General features: G+C 31.1%; 2 protein-coding genes across 2 annotated transcripts; both read right to left on the bottom strand.

Annotated features, from left to right (window-relative positions):
- Nucleotides 1-758: 758 nt before the first annotated feature.
- LOC133688109 (phytanoyl-CoA dioxygenase) lies at nt 759-5,437 on the bottom strand. The gene is made up of 8 exons (XM_062107498.1): nt 5,173-5,437; nt 5,028-5,088; nt 4,750-4,818; nt 4,455-4,573; nt 2,883-3,030; nt 2,637-2,781; nt 2,426-2,512; nt 759-994 (listed from the first exon to the last, which is right to left on the bottom strand). The coding sequence occupies exons 1-8, from the start codon at nt 5,347-5,349 to the stop codon at nt 952-954; spliced, it is 849 nt and encodes a 282-aa protein (XP_061963482.1). The 5' UTR covers nt 5,350-5,437; the 3' UTR covers nt 759-951.
- Nucleotides 5,438-8,256: 2,819 nt separating this feature from the next.
- On the bottom strand, nt 8,257-13,009 carry LOC133689728 (omega-amidase, chloroplastic). Its single transcript, XM_062109730.1, has 10 exons — nt 12,711-13,009; nt 12,494-12,610; nt 12,041-12,265; nt 11,804-11,897; nt 10,973-11,047; nt 10,100-10,178; nt 9,826-9,841; nt 8,844-8,924; nt 8,679-8,761; nt 8,257-8,571 (listed from the first exon to the last, which is right to left on the bottom strand). The coding sequence occupies exons 1-10, from the start codon at nt 12,978-12,980 to the stop codon at nt 8,490-8,492; spliced, it is 1,122 nt and encodes a 373-aa protein (XP_061965714.1). The 5' UTR covers nt 12,981-13,009; the 3' UTR covers nt 8,257-8,489.
- Nucleotides 13,010-17,298: the final 4,289 nt, after the last annotated feature.

Below are 17,298 nucleotides of genomic sequence, written 5' to 3'. Positions count from 1 at the left end.
CTTACTTCGGCCGTTCTGACTTTTCTACCTGACACCAAATTTCTTCTTTTGCTTGAAAGAAGTAGAGGGAGGGCTTGCTTCTCCAGTATTTTATTTTCCTTTTCTTTTCTTCTTTTAAATAGGACTTTTCATGAGCAGATTATAAATTAGGTCCCTTAGTTTTGCAAAATGCATTAGATGATCTCTCTGGACTAATTATTATTACTTATTTCATATATTTTAAAATCTATTTATAATTTAATCCTTCAAAAAGATTTGGTACTTGAATTGGTAGGGCTGGGATTCTCTTCACAAGTAGTTAAGACGCAAGAAAAGAGAGATGGAATGAAGATAATATGAAAAAACAAATTAATATTAATTAGTCCATATATTTTAGAGCTCACATGTAACTTAATCCTTTTTGTCCATTTTTTCTTTTTTTTAAAAAACATTATTTTGATTTTTCAATTTAAGAAATAAAAAAATCAGATAATATAAAAGATTGATAATACTGTACAAAATCTAATGAAAAGATTTATTATTATTATTATTATTATTATGGAAATAGGATTGCCAACATTTATTTCTTTTTATTATTTCTATCCTCCTTATCAGCAACCATGGAATATCAGTGCACCACCGATTGTGTTGTCCGTCCTTCATCCAAAGAACAAATCACAAACCCTCATTGACAATACTGGTTTTTTCCTAAAACTCTTTGCTTGCTTTGTTAATAGTGTTAAGATGGCAGTTTTTGGTCCCAGAAATCAACATTAATCTAAAATCAGAAGAAAAAGGGCAGCCTGCTTCTGGAATAAATATTTGAATAGCAGCAGGAGTAACTGCTAACAAGTTATTTATGGTCTCACGGACCCGATTTTACATGTTGCAGACAAGCAAATATGAAAGGCATATTGAAATTCACACGACAACTTTATTAAACTTGATCATACTCTTATCTGTTAGGCAAGATCAAGATGCATATAGAGGCTCTGGCTCCACTTTTCTTCTAATCCTGAGAAAATATCAAAGCACAAAATCATTAGACCACCTACACAAGCGGTTGGCAGGGTGGGGGTGCAAAAGCACTCTTCTCGAAATCATTCTAAAGCAAAGTGCCACAGCTGATGAAGCGGTGTAAACTTGGGATTCTTTGAGCTCTGGAGTCAAGTATGAACACTACTGGTTTAACCTAGTCGACTCATAGCCTGTTTCTAAAGAAGGTAAAAGGAACTGTGGTTTAGAATGAAGGAATGGTTCGTTATACCAAAAGGGAACTGTCACACAAAAGACCTTCACAGGCACAATAAGATTTAAAGAATAGTTGATTTCCTCAGACATTTTGAGCAAGGAAAAAAAAAACTTCATTACTAAATCATCTGCTACCAATTTGCTCCTATTGGAAAACAGTCAATCAATTTAATCTTTCCAATAGTTGATACATACAGCCAAGAAATGGATGTTATGAAAAGAGCTATCTTCTTCAGAAATCCAACAGCTCATACACATGAATAAAAGTTTAGCCATGCAATGACTGAATATTAACTCTCCATCCTAATTCCAGAACAAGAAAGTGAATGGGATTCAACGGGAAGGACCAAAAAAGGGCATGTATGGATACCACCAATATACCATTGACAGCACAAAGTTTTTCTTTGTAAAAATAACTCAACCCGTCCTTGTATTCTGAGTTCTTTCCAATATTGTATCTATTATGTCCTTAATTTATGGAAATCTCCAATAGGATTGATTGATTAAACACACATCTTTCCAATATTTCCTTGCACGTTTAATTGTATCTATTATGTCCTTAATTCAAGGAAATCTCCAATAGGATTGATTGGTTAAACACCCTTTTTGTCATGTGTTGCAAAACACACAGAAAAGGACTAGTCATGTGCATGTCTTCGTTTTAAGTTCCTAAGAGGAGGTATTTTTTATTTTAAAGAAGAAAATTAATATTCATGGGCGGTTCACATGTATAATTTTGGTTAGTTTGGATGGCACATTGTAACAGAAAGACCTAGTTGATATTTAACTGCAAAATAAGGAAGTAATAGATGCAACTACACATGTTGTGCAATATTGAAGGCAACTCCTAAAATATAAGAATAGTTTAGCGTTTTTGTTTGGTAGAGCCGCAACACAAAGTTCACAATAAAGACACTGTTGCTGATCTTACAAGTACTTCCATGTGAAAACTAAGTGCAGGCAAACATTCAGAAAAGACTAAAATCTATCAAGAATTATTTGCTGTTCTAGTAGTTAAGGGGCATGATGATGTCATCTTCAACAAAGAAAAGCGAAGTTAAGTTTTAGAAACCTTTTCAAATTATTAGGATGAAAAAAGATAAACAGAGCACAAACAGTAAAATTCAGGGAACTCAAGTTAGAAATTGTAGATGCTAAAAAGAAAAAGGAAACATAAACCAGAGCCTTCACTCACCAATTCTCTGGCGCCCATTTACAGCCATCAGTATCCACCACATGCCAGCTGTAGGCATGCCTTGATTTCGAGGACTGATTCTCAAAACTGTTCCCCACACGTACAAAGAAAGGGAAAAGGGAGATTTCGAGGACATCAGCTTTGGAGAAAATTAATATTTTTTAATCCATTGAATGGAAAATGAATCACGCAACATTTCCTTTTAACTTACCTTTGATGGATAAGATCTCCATGAATGAGAACCAAAGAACCAGCTTTCACTTCTATAGGCACAAAATCCTTTTGGTCATAAGAAGGGGAAGGCTGATCAAAGTATACCCCATTTTCCCCTCTAAGAAACCTTCTGACCAAGCCATCTTTAAACACCACAGAGCAGAAAAAAAAATATTAGACAAGGAAAATTCTAACAGGCTTATTCTTCTTGCAAGACAGGAGCGAAATGGGAGAAGGGAGTTACTTTTGTGAGATCCAGGAATGGCCCAAAGGCAACCGTTTAGTAGAGTTGCATCTTCCAGAGCCAGCCACATCCCCGTGCAAGTAGTTGGTTCAGTATACAGAAATGAATTATCCTGGTGTGGCACTACTTCACCTCCAATACCTGGTTGCTGTGAATAAATACCTTATTACTTCATGCACTTAAAATCAGGAAATGGCAAGAGCATGCATACTTGAAGAGATGCTGCCATGATGGCCATTTTCAAACAGCGAATTCAAAAAAAAAAAAAAAGAACAGTGTTACCTTTCATACAACAAAAACTCACATGTTGTAGTTTAAAACAATCTCATTGTATTAGATGCAAATAATAGAAATAAAAAAGTTTAAACTTTAAATCAATCTCCAGTAAATGTTTCCATTCTAAACATTTGAAAAAGCCAGCTCCAATCACTAAAAGAAGTCAGTTCCTCGTCAAAAACATTGAAACAAAGGAATAGTTGCAACCCAAAAAATAGTAGAATTAACATTATTTATGGACACGATCCAATGTAAATGTAGCAAATACTAGAGAATATAATAAATGAGAAGTTAAAATTGTTTAGATGTCACATCTTACAAATGCATGAACATTTTTCAAGAATATAATAATTAATGTGTGTATAAAGCAAAAACAAGAAACAATTGACAAAGTTAGGAATACAGCAAAATCATAAACGCCAGTTTTTACTATGTATGCCAAAGAATTTCAAGTCTGCTACATCATGTAATATACAAAGACTTCACAAATTAAATGCAGGTCATTTATAAAGTTTTCAAAACAAATACATGTAAAAAGAAAAAGAAAACAACAATGCCTTTGATTAACTTAAGGGTCAAAGGTATTCAAAACACAACACAACAGTCATAAATGGCAACACCACCAAAACAACAGAACCCAAGTTTTACAAGAAACAGAGGATGTCAATTTTAAAAAGATTTAAAATAAAAAACAATTGAGATCTTCTAAGTTCATCATACCAATCCAACAATGGCTACTCAAACACTTGGTTTACTGATTCATAAAATAAAATAAAATATTAGTTACTACAGCAGTCTCTAGTATCATATCAGCCTTAACTGCAGAAATTCAGAGCTTAAAATTCACTATAAACCTTTAAGCTTTTTAAATTCACTATATTTCAAAGTATCCCTCTATTACTCTTAGACCCTACCCTATACAATAGCATATAGCATCCAGCACAGAACCCTAACAATTATTCAGAGCTTTTTTTCCATGCTAGATTCCTTAAATTTTGCAATCAATAGCAATCCCAGCAAGTAAAGAATACGTAGTTAAGAAAAGAAAATATTTTCAAAAAAATCAAGTTTTGACCAAGTTAAAACATTGCTGTGCTTGCTTCACACAAATCTGCTATGCTACCTCGTGAAAGACCCTGGTAGTGTAAAGATATAAAATCCAAGGAAACCATAATGCCAACAAGCAGTAAGGCCATTTTCCATAATTAGGCCTTAGCTAAACTAGATAAAAAGTCAAGAATTGTCAAAAAGACAAAGCAAATGAAACTGTCAGCACTAGAAATATTAATAGTGTACCTTAAAAATGTACATGGACTGAATGATCACTGGTTTCTTGTAACCTAACGATGATAACAAACCAGAACATTTCTCAGAGCTAGAGAAGCCTTTGAACACCGGGTCAAGCTCATGGAGGGCTGCACAAAGTATATCCCACATATTACAATATTAGTACCGTTTTTTTTTTCTGAACAAATGAAAATGCAATATTAATATTGTTCCTACAAGTACTATAAGGAAACTCCACTTCCAGAAGCATCATTGTGTAACATTAAAAAGTAACAACAGCAGATGCAATTTTCAAACAGCATACCGTGCCCCACTTTGTTAATAGATAGTTGCTTTGGTTGCTTTAAGCTTCCATCATCCCCAAATGCTTTTTCTGCCAAATATCACAAATATCAATTGTCTACCCTCTAAATCTAAACCTAAAAAAATTGTGATTGTAACCACAACAGATACAGGGGATTAATTAGAATGGCACAAAAAAGGATAGGACAGGACAGGTCCCATTAACTACGCAATCAAAAACCCAAAAATTTAGTCTCCAAAAAGAAAACGAAAAGATAATAATAATAAAGAAAATTATACCTTCAAAGAAAAAAGAAATATTCTCAGCACTCTGGTAGAAGTAATCATCAGTAACCTTTCGCTGAAACAAAACAGAAACAACAACATCAGAGTTTATTTATTTGTAAAATAATATTACAAAAAAAGAGAGAAAAGAGAGAGAAACCTGATTCTTAGTAGAGAAAACAGAGACGTTAGTGTAATCAAAATCATCAAGTAACTTATCCATCCTCTTCATCATGGATTCGATATCTTCAGGGTTAGCAAATGATTCGATCACAAGATATCCTTGAGAATTGAACGAGTCGAGCTGGTCTGAACTCAGAGTTCCGGTGATCCCCATTGCTGTGACTCAGAGAGATTGATTGATAAATGAAATGACGGGGGGTAAGAGAAGACAGCGAGCGAGCACATACGCCCTTCTTTTAAATATACATATATATATATATATATATAGTAATTGGAAATATATTAATTAGTATTATTATTATTTTATTATTATAATAATAATGAGTAGTGTGAAAGAGGGAACCTACTTTGGATTTTTGTGCCGAATGTCCAAATCTGCTTCCTGTACTCGCTTTTGGGATTGAATTGAGTTCACACTTGGAAGTTGTAACCCGTGATTGATTTTGGGGGTAATTTTTAAAATAATTTTTTTGTTTGAAAATATATTAATTTTTTTTATTTTTTTAATATTATTATACTAAAATAATCTGAAATAACTAAAAGAAAAGAATTTGAAGTAAATAAAATTAATTTTTTTAAAAAAAAATTTAAAATAAAAAAACAAACAAACTCTTAAAACTTGTATAAAAAAGGTTTTTGAAAGTGTGGTAGTGGTTATTTTTTATTTTAAAATACATTAAATTATCTTCTAAGAATTATTTTTGATATAGTATATTAAAATAATTAAAAAAAATTAAAAAAATAAATTTAAATTTTTTAAAAATCTCATTCTAAATGTATTCTCATGTGAGCTCGAAGTTTAAAAGTGCACTAGTAATTTTGAAAATATATTAAATTAATTTTTTTTAATGTTTTTAATAATTTTAATAGGCTGATATTAAAAATTAAAATATCTAAAAAATTAAAAAAAATAATATATTATTTATTAAATATAAAAAAAAATACAAACTCAAGCTTTGGATTTGTTATTGACTAGTGTTCATTTTACCGGGTACATTTTCTTGAAAAAAATATCAATAAGTGGATTTTGCGAGTAATTAGTTGAATTTTTTTTCTAAAACTTTGAATATGGAAAGAAAAATATTATAAAATTAGCGTTATTCTTATTTTGTTTCTAGAATAAATATTTCCCCACGAGCCCATCTTGATAAGATTGAAGGCTATCCTTTTCTATATTTTGTCTTTTATCCAATTTTTAATTGTGTGTGCAAAATGTTTTCACACCACGCTGAGTTTGGTGATAATGCGAGAAATAAAAATATAAAATAAATATATTTTTAAGATTAGTTTTAAAATAACTGTGAAATCTATAAATAATATGTTAGGGAATGATTGAAAGATATTACCATTTGTTTTTGTTCGTTTTAGTTTTAACTTTTAAGGTCAATGGTTGTCTTTTTTTGTTAGAGAATTTTTGGAAATATAGTAATAATTATTTTTAAAAATATATTAAAATAATATTTTTTTATTTTTTATAATTTATTTTTAATATTAATAAATCATCAAGTGGATAACGGCTCTCCTATCAAAAGAGCACGCCTATTTCTAGTATGACTTATCTCCAAACCTCAGAATCCTAGGGTTGGTAATAGATCTAATGTGAATACATACAGTGGTTGATGATGGTGGGTTCCACATAGGATCTGTCTTTCAATCAATATGAAGTGATTTCACAGTGCGCTTGTGCATGAAAATACAAAAATAACACTCCATGCTAGCCCAATAATTTCTTACTTTTAAACGCATCACTATTATTTTATTGGGCAATTAAAAAGTAAAAAAACGTGTTTATCTCTTTCAATTTAAAAATATCAAAATAATACCATTACAAAGACACTTTTACCCTTACCCATTAGCCTATGAAGTTTTTCATTTGAAGCACAAGATAGTAAAAATACTATTCTCATCCACTTGTGACTAGAGACTTTCTTAGATTCTGAATCAAGTTTAAAACTATAATAATAATTATTTTTATTTTTAAGTTAACTCAAGTCAACCCAACTTGTAATTTAGGCTTTTTATCAGATAACTTTCGAGATGAATTTTAAAACTATAATAATAATTATTTTTATCCTTGTATATGTTGGTTAAACAATTTTGAAATTATAAGTTTTTATAGTGATATTTTTTAAAAAATAATAAATATTATCTCTGAAAACAAATTTTCTCTTCATCTCATGTTTTAAAAATATAAAAATTCAATTTAAAATTATCTTAAAGATAAATTTATTTTTATATTTTTATTTCTATCTCTATCTCTATCTCTTCAACCAAACATATTTTTATTTTTATTGTCTTCATTCTCTATTTTAGAAGAGTAATCAAACCCTAATAATCACATTTCTATTTTCACTATCTTCTCTATCTCTATCTCTTCAACCAAACATATTTTTATTTTTATTGTCTTCATCCTCTATTTTAGAAGAGTAATCAAACCCTAATAATCACATTTCTATTTTCACTATCTTCGTTCCTTCTATCTATCTAGTAGAGTAACCAGACACTCCCTCATAGTTTTCCCTCCTTTTATCATATTGTGGAGAAATAGAATATGATCCCTTTCCTTTCCGCTTACAAGTCACCACCCAAACCTAATGCCAGCAACACTTTCAACCAGAATAATAAACCACTGGAGCCTAGCTTGACACCTCAAAAATTAACCCAAACAGAATTAATGAGAAGGGCAGAGAGGGAGATGGGGCAATGTTACTGGTGCAGTGAACAATATGACCCTAAACATAGGTGCAAAAGGAGGCAACTGTTTATAATTGAAGTGGGAAGAGATGAAGATTGGGAATGTCAACAATCGGAAGATTGGGAAGCAGCTACAGAGGATGAAGTTGAAACCGTGCATGTTCCTCCAAGTGGAGAATTGTAGGGACGGAGTGTCAGAAATGTGGACAGAGGGATCTAGCATTACAGCCATATTGTTTTTGTTCAAACTGCAGCAAAATTATATGGGAATAATTTGTGCAAATCTATCCTCATTTCCTTTCCAATATCCATTTATCAGGGATAATCAGGATAGCCATCTACCTTCTCTAATTAAAACAAGGGCACAGACGGGGGAATTTATTCCTTTGAAATTTGCGAGTAGCGGTGTTTTTTGGGAATTATTTTGAACTTCCGGTCATAACTTTTCTCCAATACAATTTCAAAGACGACATTGACGAGGTGAGGCCTCCAATAGTTTCCACTAAATAACTCGTTCCTGGAAATTTCATCTGTTTTAGCAGTCTTTTGATAATCGCCAAGGCTCACTTTTCAGTCTCTGTAGCAGTCTTTCAGCGATTATTATGAGTCACTTTTCAGTCTCTGAACATCCACCAGCCGGTAAAGATCACCTCTTCGTTGCTTTGTCAAGGGGAGGTTTGTCCTGAATGTTTTTGACACGACAATAATATAAAGAGAAAAACAGCAAACGAAAATTAATCGGTAACATCTGGAAACAATGGGAATCTGCTATATTGGAAGGCACATCACCTTCTCACTTCAAGTAGTGAATAGTCAATCTCTGCTATAATTATGTCCTCCTCATGCTCAGTAGTGGCCAGAACTTCTCCAAACTGTAACTCATATAGTTTTTTTTGTGAATGGCTTAGTTGCAGAAATAGACCAATAGAATGAAGAAATGATGAAATTACTCACAGGTCCTACAAGAGTGGAATGGCCCCAGGCCACATAACCAGCTGCAACATCCCGAGCAGGCGAACAAGTTGCCACATATAGCTGTCATTTAGAAGTTACCATAAAAGAAGCACCTATGAGAAACTCCTGACAGGTTTCTACAGAAAAAACCAAACTCATGAAAACATGTAGTGTTGCATTAGAGAACTTGCAAATCTTTCAGAAGGTTGGTTTCTGGCAATGAAGAAAATAGGTCGCAAAATGGTAGGAAATTCATATTTTGATACTAAAGCACAGTGCACATGCAGTCCTTATAAATGTTTCACTTTGTATATTTTTACACACAAACCAATATTGAAGCCAACAATCACTTGTACTAATAAACTGAATCTCCTTTAAGTTTCTCACCCCTCATTTATGTTACTTTTAATCTTTCCAGGAACAACTAATACTGGAAAAGGAAAGAGCAGTTTAAACTGAAATTGAAACTTATCTTCTAGGGCAATAGAGAGAACTGCCCAGAAAAGCAATTACAAAATCTAATAATTACATGTACCTCAATCTCAATTTTACCACAAAGGCACAGACTAAGAGGTTGATGCAGTGACCAATTTAACCACTAGAAGGAGGGCATCATCTGATGATCATGTATTTACTGGCAGGGGAGCCAATGTTAGGTGAATTTGTAATTATGTTCTGGTTTTAAGAATGGTTGTTAAAAAATCTTCGGTTCATCATGTAAAATTGTCTTCTGTTTCTGTTCCTCTTAGGGGATGACTCATCCCCCTCTTGTAAATAGTAAATACATGCTCTGTTTTACTCTTTAATTCAAAATAATCTTATTTTTTTATCAAAAGGAGAGGGAGGGAGGGATAGAGAGAGAGAATTTGCATGCCAGGTATTGCTTCAACCTTTACAAGAACGCAAAAGTTAAAAATACTGATATTGAAACACTTGAAGCTCTATAATTTCCACGTTAAAAAAGGTGTGTTTGATACATTACCTGATTATCCGCAGCCCTGTGAATGAAATGAGAAGGTAGTAATCAGCAAGATTCCCTAACCATAATCTAGAACTAAAAAATAGCAAACATCACACTCTTTTATGTTTCTATCATGAAGATCACTGGCTTATCAAAGAAGGGAGGACAGCTCTGAGAAGGGAAAGTTCAAAACTTCATGTTGGTTAAAAAGTCTAGAAATAAAGCATACAGTAAACTTGTTTGGGGTACACGGGAATAATTCCAGATATACTCGACCATGTAAATAAAGCAGTACCTTGCCCTCTGCAATAACTCCCAATGTAATGGTCCAGTGGTCATGTTGAATGCCCCAGGATAGCATATCAAATGAGCACCTGGTGCCAAAAGCAGCTACTGTCAGCATTCGGTCTATTTATAAACTCAACAATCAACATGATCAGCAGCATAAAAGTTTGACAATTGTGGGAAGGGCAAGAATTTTCAAAAAACTAGAAGCCTACACCACAACAGAGAAATGATGGATGATATTAAAGATGATACGATGGTTGATATTGAAGATGATACGAAGGATGATATTAAAGGTGAGAGCTTTACAGAATGCACCATACAAAGCTATGTAAATCCAAAATATCTTTGACCGTCAATGGAAGTGCTGAAACAAGAGATATAATTGTAAAAGAACATGACAAATGTTACATTTAGGATAAGAAAAATTATCACGCAGAACCTTAAGAGTGTGCTAGACTTTTTCTCCTTGTTTGCTAAACTCAATAGATGCAAGAGATGTTGTGTAATAAAAGATGCCAATAGGTGTGTTGAGAAGCAAAATCTAATAAACCTGGAAATAATGGTATGCTAGTATCATGACTAGATCTGATCCAAGACCTCTTAAGCACTTCTACATAGGACTTGATTTTAATAAAGTATTGTTACTGACTAGTGGAGGGAAGAAGGATCTCGCAACTTACCCAGTATTACTAAAACAGAGGTTTCCTACAGTTGTAAGTAAATTAATAGATAGATATCATTAGTTCTATTACTAGTGGTCACTTATATGCTAACATAATCACCCAAATTATGCTACTTGCAACAAATATTCCATTATCAGCAGGCAGATCGACAAGAACAAGAAAAGTATGTTACTGGTCAACTGAAGGAAGAAACAAACCTCTTGCTGCATATATAATTGCCAGTTCCTGAAAACGAATATCATAGCAGATTCCTATACCAATACGACCAACTTCTGCAAGGCCCAATCCATGATTAACTTCCCAATCCGGGGAAAACAAAACAACAATAGCAATAGGGTGTTTGTCTCAACCGAGAATGGAGGTGTGAAACAGATGAACAGGATCAAGAAAAAAATTCAATATAAGAATTGCTACTGCACATTAAAAAAAGAACAGCAATTTAATGGCTGCTGCTATGTATTCTCATTTATCTGATGTTCTACAAACAAAAACATTATGTTGGAGACTTGCATTTCCAATAGGACTCCTGAGCAGCACTTGCAGTTCAAAAGGAACCACAATCCGGAATGAGATACTATGGGGTCATCAACTGAGTCATGAGCATGAACCAAATGATTTGAAGTGGTGGCCAAACTGCGTTCAACAGTTTAATTGGAAAAGGTATTTGTGATGGGAATCTCAGGAGGCTAATCCACAAACAACATACCACAATTTTTTTCTTCCAATTATACATTTACAAGACCATTTGAAACCAAAGAGATATGACTTTGCACTATAGTTAGATCAGAAGTCAAACCAATCAAGAATACCCAAGGGATTCCAAGAATCTAAACTTCATGAGCACAAGGGCATCTCAATGGAAACAATTGAAAACCAGAAAAGAAGTGCTCCAGAATGCAGTGTAAGAATCTTTGCCACTGAACCTCGACAAAGATCTTTATGAGAATGTATATGCTATCTCAACAGGCACTTGAGAAAGGTGTAATAAATTCTCATGCTTGAAAATTGAATTTTAAGGAACAGAAAACCTGTGTCCACAATGGTCGGAGTCTCCCCTGCTGTTAGAGTCTTTGATTCTATAAAAGTGATCTTCCCAGGAATGTCAATATCAAAAAGGTGTATCTGCAGTTACACACAAACAATGACTTAAGAGATTGTCATCATGATCAAATAGCATCATACAACTGATCTGTATAATCACTATTCTCTGCCTGTATACTAAAGTGAAGTTTGAATTCAATATCTCATCATGCTTTTATGTGTACCTTCCGGTGCTTGGCTTTCAACTTTCCGTCACTATCAAAGACACAACATGTATTATACAGCCGGTCCCCAGAACGTTCTGGTATAGAGCCACCCACAATTGTGATCTTCAGAAGACGAGCAGCTTCAGAGAGCATGGCTGTAGAAGGAGACGCCTCACCACCTGCATCAATGTCCTCAGCATAAACTGGGAAACTATCATTCGAATACGGGCTGTTCCATATTTCCTGTAATAAACACAACAAACCCACAGCATCAGTTGAAAAGTTTTCTACCAAACATGAAAGCCAGAATTTTCTGTCTTCAAAAAAAAAAAAAAAAAAAAAACCTCCATCTAACCACATTTATACATCAAAAACACTCTTTGAGTAATAAGAATCATGATTACATGATGATTACGAGGGCGTATAATTTAATTTATCAATAAAATTACAAAGCTCAATGGGAAAGCTTACGGGCAACATAACAAGCTTCGCACCCTTTGCAGCAGCCTCTTCAATTGCTTTGCGAGCGTGCGCAATATTCCTCTCTTTATCAGCCGTCACCGATAACTGACACAGCCCAATCTTAAACTGCACATCGCATCAGATCACACAGCAAGCAAAAAAAGAAAAGAAAAGAAAAATCAATTACAGGAGTATGTAAATCAATAAATGAATCAAAAAATCGTGCCTTGGTGACAGGAGGAACGGGTAAGGGAAGAGCGGGAGGGGCTCTGGCTTGCTCGGGCATGAAAGAAGAAGCCATTATTGGAGTGTGGATTTGGGATTTCTGGCTGTGAGTGCTGTTGTTACGTGGTAGGAAAGAAGGGAAGTGGGTGTTCGATTTTGAGCGGAAAAGGGAAGAGGGCAAGCGAGAGAAAGGGGAATGATTTTGATGGAGCTTCAGGCTCAGATTTTTTGAGCTCAAGAGTGTTGTCGTTGATGATATTGCTGACTTCATTTCACTGTCTCCACTTCTTCGATTGATAGATGGCTCCTTCCACTATTTTTATTTTTATTTTTTTATCCTTGTTGAAGAATTTGTAAAAACATCTCTTTTATTTTACACCCAGGTTACTTCTCGAGTTACGGACCAAAAATTTAAAATGATTTTTTTATTTTTTTATTTTAAACAATAAAGAAACAATTTATTTAATTCTTAAACTTGTGATTCTGGAATACAATTGGCTATATAATAAATAAATTTAAAGATAAATTTAAAATCAAATAAACGTTTACAATGAAATTAAAAAAATTTAACGAAAACCTAATATTGAAAACTTAAATTGCAAAAAAGAGAGATATACACATAACAAGATAAAATTAATTAACCATTAAATATTAGAATATATAATACAAATAGGAATATGAATATAAGAGTTGCTCATAATTTAATTTTTATAATTTCTTGAAATTATTTAACTAGTTATTGAAGTATAAAATTCAGTCTTTTGCTCATAAATTTTATGTGGTAAATATATTGATTAAATAATTATTTTGTTATTGTTGTTTTAGAAAACCAAAAATAAATCTTGTTTAGAAATTCAAATATCTAATGAAATAAAAGTTTTAAATTTTACATTTTCTCTTTTATGTCATTTGTTTTTCAAAATATACCTGGAATCACCAAAATAAAATTTAATTTTTAAACAAATAAAACAAGAGAAAATAAGAAAATTGAAAACCTAAAAAAGTAAAAAAAAAAATCATTATATTAAAAAATAAAAAAAATACATCCAAGCACATAAACAGGTTTGGATGCCCAGCGTGCCTCGACCCTTGAAACAGAACCCAAGCACGCAAGCCTTCTAGCCCAAACCCGTTAGTCCGGGCCATTTTAATTTCTTTTCTTTTATAACAGACAAGCCACCTATCTGCTCTAATTTTATTTTAGAAAATAAATATATAGATGAAAAGTCATTTATTTTTCCATGATTTGGTCATTGATGTGGTGGTTATAAATTCAAATTCGATTATTTTTTATTTAAAAATTAAATTTCAATCTATTTTTATCTAAAAACACATAATACTTCTAAAACATCTAAAAATTCATTTATAAACCCACAAAACCTCTAAAACTGTTTAAAAACATAAAATCAAATAGGAAAATTCTTTTCTTTGTCAAATCTAATTTGTTTTTCTATTCAATATTAAGGTTGGAAACAACTCCCCTCATTTAATAAACCTATTGACAATAATATTGATGATTCTCATGGGTAAAATTGATGTTAATTGATGATTTTTTTTATATGGACTAAAATATAAAAAAGATAAACTTTTAGAATAAATTTAAAATTAAAAAAATTAGATGGAATATAGAGGTAGAAAAAGAAAAGTACAAGAAAAGGAGTTTTCCCTTTATTTTACATTGGTCATGAGGTTCCTTTTTGTTTTATACTTTGGTCTCTTTTTATTGAATTTTCTTCTCTTAATAATTTTTGACAAATTGAACATTAAGGTTGGCATAAAATGATAAAATTAAAAAGAAAAAAATTAAGAATTAAATTGAAAAAAAAAACCTCAGCACGCTATTTTATATTGCCGCAATATTTTAGTGAAGCATTTTAGTATATTTGGTGATTTCTCTAGAAAAATTAACAAATTTTTTGAATAAACTTTATAGATACAAGAAGATAGAGAAAACGAAGATTGAAAATTTAAGAAAAATAATTTAATATTTTTAAATTACATTTAAAGAGATTATTTATAATTATCTATTTTTTTCTTTTATCTCTTTTTACTATATAATAAATAATATTTATACCTACGAACCAACGGAATAAACTTTATTATCCATCTTGTTATCATTCATGTTTGATGAGATCACATGTTTTTGTTATTGTATTTTTTTAGACCAGTTTTGTCCATCTAGAAAATTTTCATTTAGGTTTCTTTTAGAAAATAAAATAGCAATTTAATTAATATTAAACAAAGTATAAATAAATTACTATTTTCATATTTTTCAAAGAAATTATATATTATTTGGAAAGATAATCGACAACAACAACAGGGTAAAATGATCTTTCAAGCAATAATTGGAACTTTTAATAATTTAGAAAAAATATTAAGATTTTTAAATATGAGCTATCCATATAAGAACTAATTGCATCTAATGCATATAAACGAGTCTAAGTCCCCATATATCAACGAAAAAAAAGAAGGATTGCACGTCTAGTTTCACTAATAAAAATTTCAAAACCAGTGATAGACACGCGACCATATATATATATATATATATATATATATATATATATATATATATATATATATATATATATATATATATATATATTTCACTAGCCTTTAAGAGATTTTTTTCTTTTATTTTTTTAAATAGTAAAATAACTAAATTCAAATATTACTAAATTAGCTTTCAAAGGCTTTATTGTATTTTCATCTTAATTTTTTTTATTATAATTAAGTTAATTGAGAGGAAACTTACTAATATGATAAATATATAAATATTATTTAACAAAAAGTGGCTCATGGTTGGGTTATGGCCGCTCCACCGAACATGTTAAGAGGCTTTTGGTGATCAAACAGTGGCTTCCAAAAAAATATTCGAATCGTCTCGGCAACCTCTCCATCTATAATCTCACGTATGTGACAAGCAAACCTCCGATTTAGGTTTGGTGTCTTTTTATTTTATTTTTATTCTTTTCTCCCTCTTCTTTAATTTCTATGTTTGGCTTGCTAAATTTTCAAAGTAACCTTTCAATTTATTACTATTTGAGATTTGATTCATGTTCTTTTTATTACTATTTGAAATAATGTATAAATTTGATTTTTCTTTCAATTTCATCCTCCTTTTATTTTTTATTGGTCATATTTTGTCCTTATTATTTTGATTTATATTTGTTTTATTTAAGATAATTATTAAAGTTTATTTTTTTATGATTTTATTCTTCTTCAATTTTTTTTCATATTAAATTTTCCATTCATTTCCATTTTTTACTTTGATAAATTTCTTAAATTGATTTTTTTTTCTATTTCATACCTCAACATTAAATCGGTTGGGGATTGAGTTTTCTAATTGAGCCCTGGTCTAGAATTTCACAGGTTGCAAGTTTTGGAGAATAACTCGAGTTTAAGAGATTCGACAGGATATACTTGTCTTTTTTTTTCCTTCGTTTTTAAGCTTAATCTTTTTAGTTTTACCCTTCATATTTATTTAATTAAAGATTGAGTTCTGTTTTTTCTTTCTATCTTTCTTTCTTTAGGGGTTTCCACTTATTTTAAGAATGATTTGGGCTATCTCAAGTCTTTGTATTTATTTTTCTTTATTAAATTGAGTTTTTTTAAAAGAAATCTTGCCTTTTAGGTTATTCTTCTTATAGTGCCTATGATCTCTTTCAGTGTTGTCTTACAACTTTTTACAATGACGTTATAATCATCTTAGTGAGCTCTTTCTGGTAGTGAGCCGATGTTCACGACACAGTAATGGTGAGTCTCCAACGGAGTTTTCTTTCTTCTTCTCTTAGATATGATATTGGTAACTTATTTTTTATAGTTAATTATTTCCCTTTATTTTTGCTTTATTTACTATCAATTATTTTTATTAATTATATTATTAACTTAACTGAGTTTAATGAACTAGACTAAACCAAGTCAATAAAGTTTCAGATTTTTTTACTTAATTAAAAACACTAGTTTTGCTTGAATATTCTAGTTTTCAAGTGTATGAAAATTTTATCTTGACTCGTAGCATAATGCATACAACCTATCTAATAAGATGTAAATCTAACAATAAGATAACATGTTTAATATATATATACACCCACACAATTGTATTAAAATTTAATAGTATATTATAAAACTATGTTACCAGCTTTAAATTTAATTATTCGATCACACGTGGAAAAATAGTAAAACCTAATTCAAGTAGTTTTTTCATATAAACCAAAAGGGACATTTTAGTTGGGTACCAGACCCTTTTTCAGGGCAGTTTGGATACAAAAAATTAAAGATAAAAAAAATTTAAATATTGTTAATGTATTTGTTTTTTGTAAAAAGAATTAAATTATATTGAGATTGATATGATGTGACTTAATTCACTTAACTTATCAAAAAAACATCATGAACCACTGATAAAAATATAATTTAATTAAAAATAATAATTAATATGACATTTAAAAAAAAATATTAAAACGATAACATATTGAATCGACTTAGATCAACTTTATGTTAATCTGTTAAAATTGCTATCTAGGTCATGAGACCCAAATAACTCAATGAAAAACATATCATTTTTTATTAAAAATAATTCTCAATCAATCCAA

Source organism: Populus nigra, chromosome 3 (assembly GCF_951802175.1).
Source record: "Populus nigra chromosome 3, ddPopNigr1.1, whole genome shotgun sequence".
Taxonomy (NCBI): Eukaryota; Viridiplantae; Streptophyta; class Magnoliopsida; order Malpighiales; family Salicaceae; genus Populus; species Populus nigra.
Note: the sequence above shows the minus strand (reverse complement) of the source record. Positions and strands in the feature narration are given on the sequence as shown.